This window comes from Hippocampus bargibanti, linkage group LG07 (assembly GCF_051943395.1).
Source record: "Hippocampus bargibanti isolate YZ-2025 linkage group LG07, ASM5194339v1, whole genome shotgun sequence".
In the NCBI taxonomy this organism is placed as follows: Eukaryota; Metazoa; Chordata; class Actinopteri; order Syngnathiformes; family Syngnathidae; genus Hippocampus; species Hippocampus bargibanti.
The window spans coordinates 4,139,594-4,154,777 of record NC_142740.1 but is presented as its reverse complement, the minus strand read 5'-3'; the positions used below and the strand labels follow the sequence as shown (position 1 = coordinate 4,154,777).

General features: G+C 45.2%; 1 protein-coding gene across 1 annotated transcript in view; it reads left to right on the top strand.

Annotated features, from left to right (window-relative positions):
• Positions 1 to 15,184, top strand: part of farp2 (FERM, ARH/RhoGEF and pleckstrin domain protein 2) — a 54,775-nt gene that overhangs the window by 11,377 nt on the left and 28,214 nt on the right. Inside the window, exons 6-10 of the mRNA XM_089001591.1 lie at positions 10,779 to 10,883; positions 12,004 to 12,046; positions 12,131 to 12,209; positions 12,348 to 12,445; positions 13,444 to 13,558. Of these exons, the coding sequence (XP_088857717.1) occupies positions 10,779 to 10,883; positions 12,004 to 12,046; positions 12,131 to 12,209; positions 12,348 to 12,445; positions 13,444 to 13,558 (440 nt within the window). The remainder of the gene's footprint in view (positions 1 to 10,778; positions 10,884 to 12,003; positions 12,047 to 12,130; positions 12,210 to 12,347; positions 12,446 to 13,443; positions 13,559 to 15,184) is intronic.

The following is a 15,184-nucleotide window of genomic DNA, read 5'->3' as shown; positions in this document are numbered from 1 at the left end:
CAGGTTTGGATGGGTGAGCCGCATGGAAGGCCCGGGTGAGGGATGGGTCGAGGATCCAGGCCCGTGGGACCCATTGACGTTCCTCAGGTCCATAGCCCTCCCAGTCGACCAGGTACTGCACTCCTCTGCCCCTGCGCCTGGAGTCCAGTATCTCCCGCACGGTGTAGACTGGTCCGTCGTCCAATATCCGGGGGGGAGGTGGGGGGGCGGGCGTGGGGGCTAAGGGGCTGGTCTCCACTGGCTTGAGGAGGGAAACATGAAACACGGGGTGGATCCGCATGGTGGGTGGTAGCCGGAGCCTCACCGAGACCGGGCTGAGGATGGCCTCGATGGGGAAGGGACCCGTGAAGCGTGGGCCCAGCTTGGCCGAGGACCCTGCCAGCCGAAGGTCCTTCGTAGATAGCCAGACCTCCTGCCCGACCTGGTAGCTGGGTGCCTGCCGTCGATGGCGGTCTGCCACCCGCCGGTTCCGGGATGCGGTGCGTGACAGGGCGTCCCTGGTCTCCTTCCAGACTCTGTGGGCCCGTCTGAGGTGATGATCGATAGACGGGACCTCCACCTGGCCTTCCTGTGTGGGAAATAAGGGCGGCTGATAGCCACAGGCGGACATGAATGGGGACCGACCTGTGGCTGCGGAGACCAGGGAGTTGTGGGCGTACTCCACCCAGGGTAGGTGCAGGGCCCACGACGCCGGGTTGTGGAGGCACACGCACCGGAGGGCCGCCTCCAGGTCCTGGTTCTTCCTCTCCGTCTGTCCGTTGGTCTGGGGGTGGTACCCAGACGACAGGCTCGCCGATGCCCCTAGGGACCGACAGAAACGCTTCCATACCTTGGACACGAACTGCGGTCCCCGATCCGACACGATGTTAGTCGGAATCCCGTGGAGACGGACGACGTGGTTAACCAGGAGTTGAGCCGTCTCGGTGGCAGACGGCAACCTGGTTAACGGAACGAAGTGGGCCGACTTGGAGAATCGGTCCACTACGGTGAGGACGACCGTCTTGCCACGGGAGGGGGGGAGGCCTGTCACGAAGTCGACGGAGATGTGGGACCAGGGTCTGGACGGAACCGGTAGGGGCTGGAGGAGTCCGGCCGGGGGCTGGTGGGAGGCCTTTCCACGGGCGCAGGTCGGGCAGGCCTTCACGAAGAGGGTGATGTCCCTCCTAAACCCCGGCCACCAGAACCGTTGGGCGATGAGTTGGATCGTCCTGTTGACCCCCGGGTGGCAAGCTATCTTAGATGTGTGCCCCCAGATGAGCACCTCAGTGCGTAGGGGGGGGGGGACGAACAGGCGATCCTTGGGACAGCCCCTGGGGATGGTGGTGGTTCCCTGGACTTGTTGGACTTTTCTCTCAACCTCCCACCTCAGGGCGCCCAGGATGCGCTGGGCCGGCAGGATGTTGGCGGTAGTCTCCTCCCTTTCTGCCGGCTCATGGATACGGGATAGGGCGTCGGGCTTGGTGTTCTGTGACCCTGGGCAGTAGGTGAGAGAAAAGTCAAAACGGGTGAGGAAGAGTGACCATCGGGCCTGCCGTGAGTTAAGTCTCTTGGCCGACCGGATGGCCGCCAGGTTCTTGTGATCCGTGTAGACGGTGAAGGGGTGTTTAGCTCCCTCAAGCCAGTGTCTCCATTCCTGCAGGGCCAGGACGACCGCCAGCAGTTCCCGATTGCCGACGTCGTAATTGGCTTCGGCGGGGCTGAGCCGGCGGGAGAAGAAGGCGCAGGGGCGTAGCTTCTGGTCGGTGGGAGAGCGCTGGGAAAGGACGGCCCCTACTCCGGACTCGGATGCGTCAACCTCGACCGTGAACGGGAGATCCGGGTCGGGATGACGCAGAACGGGGGGGTTGGTGAAGGCACGACGGAGGCGGTTGAAAGCCCCCTCAGCATCGGGAGTCCACCTGAAAGGGAGCTTGGTGGACGTGAGGTTAGTGAGGGGGAGTGCCTTCTGACTATACCCGCGAATGAAGCGGCGGTAGAAGTTGGCAAACCCCAAAAACCGCTGAAGCTGCTTGCGCGTCTTTGGGATCGGCCATTCCACCACCGCCTTGGTTTTGGCGGGGTCGGCCCTGAGCTGCCCCTGCTCCACCACAAACCCCAGGAACGACAGAGAGCGGACATGGAAGTCACACTTCTCTGCCTTCACATAGAGCCGGTTTTGCAGGAGCCGCGCCAGGACCCGTCGGACGTGTTGCCGGTGTTCTTCTGCAGAGCGAGAAAAAATAAGAATGTCATCGAGGTAAACAAAAACAAAAACATTGAGGAAGTCCCTGAGCACATCATTAATTAAATTCTGGAATACGGCCGGCGCGTTCGTGAGCCCGAACGGCATCACCAGGTATTCAAAGTGCCCTAAAGGCGTCTTGAAGGCTGTTTTCCATTCATCCCCCTCACGGATTCGGACCAAATGGTAGGCGCTGCGAAGATCCAATTTAGAAAAAATGGTGGCGGACTGAAGGGGCGCAAAGGCCGAATCCATGAGGGGGAGAGGGTATTTGTTGCGGATGGTGATGTCGTTCAGGCCCCGGTAGTCAACGCATGGGCGCAGGGATCCGTCCTTCTTGTCGATAAAGAAAAACCCTGCGCCCAGCGGGGAACGCGACGGCCGAATGAGTCCTGCCGCTAGAGAGGAGTCTATGTAAGTGCTCAGGGCTTCCCGTTCCGGTTGTGAAATATGGTAAAGTCTGGAGTCCGGTAATGGAGCCCCTGGCTGCAAGTCTATAGCACAGTCATACGGTCGGTGGGGCGGCAGGGATTGGGCGTTGTCTTTGCTGAACACCTCCCGCAGGTCGTGGTAGCAATGTGGCACGCCCTTGAGGCAGATGGCCTCGGGCGGGCCACCGCGGGAGGGGTTGCGCCCTGCCGTAGCCGACCGCAGGCAGTTAGCGTAGCAGTAGGGGCTCCAGCCCTGAATGGTGGGGCCCTCCCAAGAAATGGATGGGTCATGGGCCTTGAGCCAGGGGAGACCCAAGACCAATGGCGCGTTCCGGGAGGGCATAACAAGAAATTGGCGGTGCTCCACATGGTTGCCTGCCACTCGGAGCTTAAGTGGGGCCGTGAGGTGGGTGACCCGGGCTAATAATCGGCCATCCAGGTCGACGATCTCCTTCGGGGGAAGGAGATCTAAAAGTCGGCAGCCCAGCAGGTCGGCCAGATGGGGGTCGATAATGCACCCGTCGGCCCCCGAGTCCACTAGTGCCCGCACTCTTTGGGAGCTGGAGGGGCCAAATAGTTCACTCTCCAGCTCCAACCGTGTGGCTCGTGTAGTGGGTTTAGCCCCCAATGAATTCCGTTTCGGCGGGGACTTACATTGGCCGTGGGTCCTAGGCTGGGGGCCTCGGGCGCGACGAGCCCTCGGGTTGGCGCGGTCGTCTCCCCCCCCTATCACCATCGGTTCGAAGGGTCCCTCCTGGGGCTGCGCGCGGTCGCTGCCGGGTGTGGTCGACCGAGGTCGGCTTCGGGGTACCTCGGGCCGTCGGTCGCTCAGCTCCTTTCGCCGCTCTCGAAGACGCTGATCCAAGCCGATGACAATCCTGACGAGGTCGTCGAAGGTGGTGCCGGCGTCGCGGGTAGCCAACTCATCCTTTAGGTCGGAATTCAAGCCGCGACGAAACACCCCCCTCAACGCTCGGTCGCCGTAGCCGCTGCCAGCGGCCTGGATCCGGAAAGCGACGGAGTATTCTGCGGCCGAACGGGCCCCTTGGACGCAGTCGAGGATTCTCCCTTCCGCCTCGACCTCCGTCACTGGATGGTGAAACACCCGGCGAATCTCGGCTACGAAGTCCGGATACGAGGCGCACAGCTCCGGTCGGGACTCTCGTACCGCCAGCACCCATGATTCGGCTTCGCCCGCGAGCAGGCTGGTGATGAAGGCTACCTTAGCCTCATCGCTAACGTAGGCGTCAGGATGTTGTTCAAACACGAGCGCACACTGCATTAGGAATTGAGCGCAGCGCTCGGTTTCGCCTGCGTAGCGTGAGGGTTGGGGTAGCGGGGGCGTGCGCCTGCCCACGGGCGGGGGGGAAGGATCAGAGAGGGTGGCGATGCACTTTTCCATCTCCTTGAGGCGTTGAGCCAGCGAGGTAGTGGCGTGGCGCATTTCCTCAATCGCCTGGGCCAGCTGGCTCGAACGCTCCGCCTCTTGAACGAGGGCGGTAACATACCTGTCAACGCCGGCGGGGTCCATAGGTGGTCGGAGTATTGTGTGACGAGCGCTCGAGTGCTAGGAGGCAGATCTCGAGCGACGGACTTTTGGTGTTAGGGAAGGACCCGAAATACACGGCGTGACAGGCTTGGGTGGATAAAGAGTCTTTACTGGAAACAGCATCAAATAATAACAAACAGGGATGAGTGAAGGAAGATAACTGAAAGATAGCAGACCTGGCAACACGGGCGTGGAAATGGCAATGACCAAGAATACTCCGACAGAAGACGGTAGTGAGCGGCAGACAGATATAGGCAGAAGGCACAATCAGTGAATGACAATCAGCTGTGGGAACCCAGGTGAATGATGATTGGAGGGGCCGTCTCCCAAGAATGTCGGAGGAGGTGACAGGAGGGGCGGGGCGCGCCCCGGATGGCAGCGAGATGTGACACTATGTAGTGTCCGTGTGTGTGTGTGTGTGTGTGTGTGTGTGTGTGTTTAACAGTAGATGGCAAGCAAAAAAAAAGTGAATGATCCTTAACTCATTCACTGCCATTCACAAATTTATTCGGGAAATGAAAATATGACGTAGAGCGCCACTCCCGAATTAGTTTGGGTTTTGATGTTTCATGCTTGGGTGCCGATAAAGCGCTGGCCAGACCTCTGGCAATGTGTTTTGTTTCCCCCTTCCACAAGGGGGCAGCATTTCCCTTTTTTTCTATGTTACCGCTTTGTTCCAGCTTCAGCTGTTGTTAAAGTGCTACATGAATTAATAAATATTGCCGCCCCCATTTCAAGGTCAGATAACTCCAGACCCATATCATTTAGGAATTAACTGATGAAAGGAGAGAATCTAAGATATCTAACGCTGTATTGAATGTTGATGTAGCCCGAAAACTCAATATTCTGTGAGTCCTGGAATTTAAGTGACAATGACAAAAACCCTGGCACTGGAGTGGACACATTTTTGCACATTGTCTGGCAGTGAATGTGTTAATACACCAAAACTTCATTTTTATTATCAGTCAGATGTTTTAGTCTGTTCCGCTGGCATCAGGTGTTGCCTCGGATATTTAACTCATTCAAAATGTTTCCACTCCAGTGCCAGGGTTTTTGTCATTTTCACTCAAATTCCAGGACCCACAGAATAATGAGTTTTAGGACAACATAAACATTCAAGACAGCATAAGAAATCTCTTCTTTCATCAGAAAAAGAGTTAATTGCAAAGTTATATGGGTGTGAAGTTATCTGAGCTTGAAATGGGGGCGATTGTACAAAAGGCAAATGCTACACTCTTGAGGGAGAGTAAAACATTACCAGAGGTCTGACTGAAGCTTGAAATGCACTCCTCCGCGAACAAATTCGGGAATGTCGCTCTACGTAATGCGTTTCAATTCCCGAATATATTCAGGAATGCCAGTGAATGAGTTAATTATCTACATTTTGAAATGTGTATATTTTAACGGACGGTGCAGGAGAAAGCATTGCCTTGTGGTCACTGAAACACAGGCTCTTTTGATGCCGTGCATAGTCCCGTCTACCCCACCACCACCACCACCACCGTGCTGGGCCTTCACTGCATTCATTAGATGTGGACGGACTCCACTTTTAGACAAACAAGCATGTAAATAGCAAAATGGACAACCACAAGGCGCTCGTGAAGGGGGAGTGCAAAGTTTGAGCTTGTTGGCGGTGTGGAGGCGAAGTTTGGGTTAAGAATTTTTTACCGGACTTTGCGGGGTGGTGGGGGGGGGATTTTCGGCGACGTTTTTGGATTATGCAACAGGTTTCATGTTATCATATGCTACTGATGTTCGGATGTTGATGCTTCGAAGGCAGACTGACGGACAGTCAAGAGTTTTATTTATTTATTTATTTATTTATTTATGGGTAGTCGATTGTACTTGCGCCTCTATTGGTTGTGATTTGATTGAAATGTGTATTTAAAACAACCACAATGTGTCTGTTAGCTTCATGCTAACACCTAATGGGAAACGCTTAAAACGGGTTAACAAATATCTTCTATGTGGTGATGGTATGACTAAGGTTCCACAATATATAAAAGTTGGGGTGATTGGTGTATTGTTTTACCGTATTTCCCGCACTAAAAAGTACACCTAAAAGTGCACCTAAAAGCCTTCAGATGACCGTGCGCCTTCTAATCCAGTGTGATTTATTTATGAAAAAAAGTTTTCAAATATATCATTAATTGAAGATAATAATAATAATAATACATTTTATAAGCGCCTTTCAAAACTCTCAAGGTCACTTTACAGTCACAGGATAAGTTTTTCTGTGGGTGAGAAGCGGCAGCCACACGTGCCAGCGTTCACTCATCCCGGAAGTAACTGAAATAGATAGAAAGCTAACTAGCTAATAGATCGCTAGCTCGTTAGCTAATAGATAGCCAGCCATATAGCTAGCTAGCTATATAGCTAATAGATAGCTTACTTGTCTTTAAGCCATTATTTTGAAAACTTTACTATTGTTTTGAAAGTCGAACCAAACTTGGGATGCTTTATAATCGTGTTTCTGTCTATTCCTTGATACCAGTTTAAAAGGAACTGTCCAACAATGTAATGTAATATTATTTTCGTTATTTGAATGTTTATTTCCAGTCACGCATTATAGTTAGAACTCACCTTAAATCATTGGTGTCAAAATCGAGGCCCGGGGGCCCAATCTGGCATGTGAAGTTCCACGATGCATGCTAAAGTCTGACTTCAAATTTTAAATTGTCACATATAATCCACAGTAGCAGCCATAGTGCTTTATTTTAAAACTAGTTTTTTGACAATTTGTTGTATGTAATATGTAGAGCCGCTTAAACCTGGGTGTGGTTTCCCAAAATCCATAACTACCAAGGCACACCGTAAGTACAATGTGGACCACAAGAAAAATGAGTTTGACACCCCTGAGTTAGATTCTGCAAACTATGTTAAAGGCAGAAGTTGATTTTTCCAAGGTTATGGACCTGATCCAAGTTGCACAGTTGCGTTGACTAGACTAACATTTGAACTTGATTACCGCGTATCCTCACACGTTTCCTCAACACCTGCATGTGGAAAATAAACATGCATCGCCGTGGTTTTAACTGAGTATCTTTGGACAGTCAACATTTGGTTGTTGATGGAAGATCCACACTGAATCAAAGACCCCATCTAAATAGCCGAACAGCTGCGTTGTCCTAATACGCGTCCGCCACTTTCTTTGATTGCGTGACCCGTTAACCGGCCTTAGTGCTGGACTTCCCAGGGACTACGTCACGGATTTGCGCCAAATTACAAATGCCAGATGTGCTTTTTAGGTCGTAGCCCACAGACTCTTTTTACATTTCATCTTGAATTGTTGACGTACTCATCGTACATTTTGACACTGAGCCTAACGTTGGAGGGATAGTGTCCAAACTGTTTTCACCCGGCAACGCTATATCCTGTGTTTTCCTTGAGATGGCTCAAATTGGTTTAAATAGTTCCGTAACTGGTGCATGTTAGAGGGAGCAGACAGCTCCTATTCTGGCCTATACACTTTTGGAATGTATTTTTACATTCAATCTTGTAAACTAGACATCCATTGGAACGTTTTTGTGTGTGTATGATTTTTGAAAATGGCACGTCGGTGAACTTATGGACGACTGTACCTGTGTCAGATGTTTGTTTATGTTCGGGCACTGGTTACGAATAGCTTTAAATGTATAAAGAAACATTTTAAAGTTGATTCTATATTTGATCGTGAGCCAGTGGAGCTCTTGGAGGACGGGGGTTGATGTGGTGAAAGGATGAGGTTCTGGTGATGATCCAGGCTGAAGAATTCTGGACGAGTTGAAGTTTATGGAGAAGTTTGTGAGAGACACCAAAGAGAAGTGAATTGCAATCGTCAATCCGGGAGGTGACAAGACTATGAACGAGGATGGCAGTGGTGTGAGGAGTGAGAGACGGGCGAAGACGATTGATATTGCGTAGGTGGAAGTACGCAGACCGGGTTACGTTATTTATATGGGAGTGAAAAGATAGTGTGCTGTCAAGAATGACACCGAGGCATTAGTAAAACATAGTCTTCTTGATTCGAATACCACGTCCCAAGCACCAACAGAACGTAGACATTTAAATTGGTTGTCCTTTCCACGAACTGATAGATTTGTAACCTGGCTCATGACCTCTTCCTGTCAAGGTGTTTACCAAGTCGTAAATTAGTAACGTGAAGATGACAGTTTAACAGGCTGTGTCTGTTCATCTCATATTGACCCCAGATTTTCTGTGCTTCCATTGTGGGCCTTGTGTTCAACCAACTAAGCATATAACAGCATGAAACTTTTAAATATGATAACTTCTATTCTGTCTATTCTCTATCAACCTTTCACACAATATAGCGACCTCCCAAAAAACAGCTTCGGGAGGCCGTGTGATAGGCTAAATTCTTTTCGGATGCCAATTTGGTGACATTTAAAATATGGAGATTTACATACACATCTGTCCTGACAAGGAAGAATTCATCTACACATAAATGGAGTCTTAAAATTGTGAGGTCAAACTCAATCGATTTCGGTTTCGTGAAAGAAGACCAGACATCGGTGGGTACCGAATTACACGACATTGTCTGGATCGTGAACTTTGCAGAATGTTGTAACGTGAGACAAAACACCTCCGAATGTTCTGCCAGATTGCAGCGTTCATCTGGATTATGAGTTGAGTCAAAGACGATTTGCGGAAAATATGTCGGAACCGATTTTAGTCTTTGGGTTTTTGGGGGACTGACTGGTATGATACTGTGGACTCATAAAAAAAATGAGTTTGACAACACCGTTTTTTATTTATAGTTTTTATTTTTTAACTTTTGAGTTGCCTTGCACTGCTTTTAACATTGTCGGACAGTTCTTTTTTAGACTCCCCTCCTTTTTTTAAAAAAAAAAAAATACTATTTTACATTACAACCAGATGTCTGGGGCTGTAATTTTGCCTGCTACATCTCCAAACCTCAAGTGACGTGTGTGTGCTGAGTACGTAGTAATTAGTCCGTTGGCCCAGAGAAAATAAACTCAGAAGAAACCCGCCAGGAGCCACACTCGGGCACGTTTCCTGCTCGCCTTGATGGGAACGTGCGACTGTTTGCCGTAATTTACTTGGAAAGTGTATGCTTTAAAAAGTGGTGTACAAACATTTACGTGACTGCAGTGTGAAATGACACAATCAAGTCAATGACTGGAAATTTAACTCATTCACTACCATTCTTGAATTTATTCGGACATTGAAAAGCATGACGTGGCGCGCCATTCCCAATTTTGTTCCGGTTTTGTTTTGTTTTTTTTGCGAGGGGTGCCGAAAAAGCGCTGGTCAGACCTCTGGCAATGTTTTTTCACTTCCACGAGAGGGCAGCATTTGCCTTGTGTCCATGTTAGCACTTTGTTACAGCTTTAGCTGTTGTTAAAGCACTATATGAACCAATATGTATGTATTGCATTGTATTTTGTACAGCCGCCCCCATTTCAAGCTCAGATAACTCCAGATCCATATTACTTAGGAATTAATTCATTTTTTTCTGATGAAAGTAGAGAAATTGAATTGAATGTTTATGTTGTCCTAAAACGCAATATTCTGTGGGTCCTGCAATTGGAGTGAAAATGGCAAAAACCTTGGCACTGGAGTTGACTGACACATTTTTGCACACCGTCTGATATTGAGTGTGTTAATGGTTCTCGGAACTTGGGAAAGTACTACCATTTAAAATGTTCTTTTTTGAGGCCTGGAATTACATTCTGAAAAAAAAGTCTCCAAGGTGTACAGACATTTTAGCTTCTATAACCCCAGACACATATAACTTAGGAATTAACTCTTTTGGTGGGGTGTTGATAAAGCGCTGGTCATTACTCTGCCAATGTTTTACCTACCACGAAGGGGCAACGTTTGCCTTTTGTACATCTGCCCCCATTTCGAGCTCAGATAATTCCAGACCCACATAATTTAGGAATTAACTAATTTTTCTGATAAAAGAAGAGAGTTTAAGATTTATTACGCGGCATTGAATGTTTATGTAGTCTTAAAACTCAATATTCTGTGAGTCCTGCAATTTTAGTGAAAATGACAAAAACCCTGGCACCCTTGTGGACACATTTTTGTACATCATTGACAGTGAATGAGTTCATAATCGTAAAAAATATCAATAATAAAGGTAAATGTATTCAATTTTAATTTAGTCTAATCTAAAACATGTCTGCGAGTGAGCCGTTCGGAATGTTCCCAGATTGTTCTGTCACATGGCACATATTTGACATAATCCTCCAGCCACACGATTCCTCTGCTCATAAATTGGAAGCACCGTTTGGAGAAGATCCAAAGCCACTTTCAACTTCATGCAAGAGTTCAGACCTCCTTCCAGGCTCGCCACCAAATTATACACTCACCGTCCATCGTGTATTTTTTTTCACCCCCAAAAGTCGACTTGGAGTCAGTTCTATAAGCGTTTGCAAGTTGTGAGCTATCTCTTATGCTTTCAAGTCACCCGACAAGTTCTATTGGGTTTAGGTCTGAACACGTATTCCATCAAAAAACATTGTTGATTTTGGATGAATGCACCATAGGGGATGAGATCATTAAAATAAATATTTCTTTTATTCATTTTTTTTTAATCTTACTTTTTCAGCCAAGGGCTTTCGGGCAAGATCTTCTCTCTGAGGTGTTTCTGCGAGGGAACCTCATCGAGAGTGATTACTTTGGGCTGGAGTTTCAGAACATGCAGTTGAACTGGGTATGTAGGTGTATGTCACACACACGTACAATCGCACCTATTGTGAACAAACTGTCAAAATCAAACGGCATTTCAAAGGCTTGAAAATTGACTCTTTGGTGATGAAAACAAAACAAAAAAACTGTACTGCAAAAAAAAAAATAAATAAAAATAATAATAATAATAATAAAGAATCCAGTCAATTACTTTAAAGAACAACCGACGCCTCCGGACAAGTTGTGTCCATAATTTGTAAAATCCCTTGAAATGACTTCTACTGAGCGTATTTTACAAAGATTCCACCGTATATAACTATATTTTATGTTTTAAGACTCGCGCTGAATATTCAGGAAGTCTTGTTTTCGAGTTGGTGACGATATCAAACGTGACGTCATGGAAGGAAGGCCCCTGATCGAGAAAGCGACACACAATACATTTTGCGGTACTTTGTTTGGTCTGAAAACATCGTGTTGATCCATGTTGATGGTGAAATTAGAAGGAAAACACATAAATAACGCGATGGTGAATCGTCTTGCACCAAGACTACTATTTGATACTAGTTGACACAAATTCCCAGCAGACAAATCAGCCCATTTCCAACGGAGCTTGGGCGCCATCTTGTGCATTTTCTGGGACGCTACATTGGAGTCCTGACAGCTCAAATTGATACGCAAGTACTTCTTTAATCGATTGCAAACATTTATGCGTTCCTCTACAGAACCATTTGAATCATATTCATAACTGGATCAGGAACAAGAAAGCATCTTCTCCGAATCCGAAGCCAATTCTTGAGCAAGGCAAGGCGTCCCGGCGTGACATCACGAACAAGGGGGCGGGACCTTCTGAAACTCGCCATTTCCGGGGTCATTTTGAAGTAGTTTTGGGACACTTTAACTCATTTCTATTGGATTTTTGCATTTGACTAAAAATTTCAGCCTGCGTGTTTTGGGTATTTTAGATGCTATAAAACGTTTTTCTGATGTCAGTTAGGAAACAAAAAATGGCGTCGGTTGTCCTTTAAAGGGCAGGCCAATAAAAAAAATCTTATTGGATATGTGTCCCAATATTTTTGCCTGTATTAATTCTTATAATCCACACTGTTGCTCATCCAAAAGTCAACCATCCGTTTGTGTCCATTCAGCTTTGGCTGGAGCCTACCAAACTCATTGTGAAGCAAGTCAGAAGTAAGTTTGGAATAACATTCCTATGAACCTCATAACACCGGATAGAGGCGCAATCTCATATTTTTGTTTTGTTTTTGTTTTCAGGACCCGCAAATTCCATGTTTAGACTGGCTGTGAAGTTTTTCCCCCCGGATCCTGGTCAGCTGCAGGAAGAGTTCACCAGGTCCCAAAATTACAAATTTATCAATCACAACAAGGCTTAAGCCGGCTGTGGACTTGACTTGGCATTGTACACTCAACCCGATGCTGCTTATTTTGACACTAAACCTTTGTTTGATTATTCTTTTCCTTTTTTTTTTAGGTACTTATTCTCCCTGCAGATGAAAAGGGATTTGATGGAGGGACGTTTGATCTGCACAGAAAACACGGGAGCCCTCCTCGCCTCACACCTCGTCCAATGTAAACTTTCAAATCATTTTGTTCTTGAGCGTATGCCCGTTTTATCTATATGTCTGTCGGTCTGTTTATTTGTATTTGTGTAACTATCTGTGTTTTTATGGACCTGTTTATTTATTTTTATATTTATATACCTATTTATTTATTTATTTATTTCAATATTTTTACCTAATGGTTTATTTATTTCAATATTTATTGACCTATTTATTTATTTATTTCAATATTTTTACCTAATGATTTATTTATTTCAATATTTATTGACCTATTTACCTAACTATTTATTTCAACATTTATTTACCTACTTATTTATTTTAATGGTTATGTACCTAACTATTTATATTTATTTGCCTGACTATTATTTTTTTTTTGATTTATATACCTATTTATTTATTTCAATATTTATTTTGCTAACTATTGATTTCACTATTTATTTACCTATTTATTTAATTCAATATTTATTTACCCAACTGTTTTTAATTTCAATATTTATATACCTAACTTAATGTATTTATTTTAATATTTATTTACCTCACTATTTATTTATATATTTATTTACATTACTATTTATTTATGTATTTCAATTTTTATTTACCTAGCTATTTATTTATGAAAATATAAAAATTTATTTACCTAACTATTTATGTATTTTAATATGTATTTACCTATTTCTTTATTTCAATATTTATTTACCTGACAAATTATTTATTTAAATATTTATTTACCTAACTCTTTATTTTTTTTTCATTATTTATTTACCTATTTATTTCAAGATTTATTTACCTAACCATTTATTTAAATATTTATTGAATTACTTACTATCTATTTATTTTTCCTTTTGGATTTTAGCATTAAAATGATCAAATCAAGGTTACTTCAACCATGACATTTACGCTAATTGAATGTTAACCTTGAAACCTAATACACATCAATATATAAATAAATCAAATCACTGTCTGAACACAAATTAATGGAAATTAAAAATCTCATCTTTCATCCCCAAGCTGAAATCGGCGACTACGACGCTGCCACTGACCGAGACTTCCTGATGAACAATAAACTGCTCCCGTATCAAGAGAAGGTCCTGGAAGCCATTGTGGACTACCACCGCAAACACTTGTAAGAATTTTTCCACTCTACAGCTCACTCGGTGCCTTGTTGGTTTTTCTCGCTTTGTTTTACTTTGCTGTGACAGCCAGAATGTAGGTGGTAGATTTTACTTTGGCTTTTAGAATACAGTGAGACCTCAACTTACAAACACCTCAACTTACAAACTTTTTGTCTTACAAACATCAAATTTATGAAAATTAAACCTTATAATAAGCACTATTTTCATAATACACACCCACCACGGCTGGCGGAGTGATCTTCGGCGGAAGCACACGACCGAACAGCACCAGAGGTTAAGTTGCCAACAGTCCTTATGGAAGGTGACTCTCCTTCCATAAGCCATCAACGACCATCAAAAAGGTAAATAAAACTTTATTTGACAGCACAGTTCATTTCTTTAATTAGTCGTTATGTAATGCGCCTCTCTTTCCAAACAGAAATTCCCTTTGACCTCCAACGCCATTCCATCAAGCTATAAATGACCATCACAAATGTAAATAAAGTGACTTTATGATACAATGCAGTGTATTTCTTTCATTACAATACAATAGCACATTTATTATACATAGAATAAGGTATGTTGTGTGTAGTTTTAAGGCTTATTTAGTTGAAAAGTATATTTTATGGAAACCCGGGAACGGATTATTCCCATTTAATTTTTTCGAGATACACACTTTTCGCCTTACACACTCTGTCTGGGAACCAATTAAGTTCGTAAGTTGAGGTCTCACTGTATGTGAAATGGTTAGACTATATGAGACGTGTATTTTAGGATTTGTATTTATGTATTTTTGTTAATACATCTTTTTTTTATTTTCTTTTTTTATAGTAGTAATATTTTATTTCAATGTATAACTTGCATGTTTTTTTCCTATCCTTTACTCATTCATTGCCATTCAGGAATTGAAAATATGACGGAGAGCGGCATTCCCGAATTTGTTCGGGTTTTGTTTTTTTCATGCTTGGGTGCCGATAAAGCGCTGGACATGGCCTCTGGCAATCTTTTTTCTCTTCCTTTTTTTATAGTAGTAATATTTTATTTCAATGTATAACTTGCATGTTTTTTTCCTATCCTTTACTCATTCATTGCCATTCAGGAATTGAAAATATGACGGAGAGCGCCATTCCCGAATTTGTTCGGGTTTTGTTTTTTTCATGCTTGGGTGCCGATAAAGCGCTGGACATGGCCTCTGGCAATCTTTTTTCTCTTCCTTTTTTCCATGTTAGTGCTTTGTTCCAGCTTCAACTGTTGTTAAAGCGCTATATATGGCAGTGAATGAGTTAATTACCATTTATTTAATGCCATTTTGTTTATACTTTGAGTAATTTGGCATCTTCCACCCATCCATTAATTTTCTGATCCACTCAATCTCACAATGGTGGAAGGGGGGGGGGGGTGCTGAAGCCCCTGCCTACTCCCCGAAGTCAGCTGGGGGAGAAGGCGAGGTCACCCTGAACCAGTTGTCCGCTAATTGCACGGCACACAGCCTTCCATGCATGGTTTGGGAATGTGGGAGGAAGCCAGAGTACCCGGATAAAAGCTGCACAGGGGAGAGCTGGAATTGAACCTACGTTCTGTGAGGTCGACCCCCTAATCACTGCACCATTTGGCCGCCCTATTCGGCATCTTTTAAA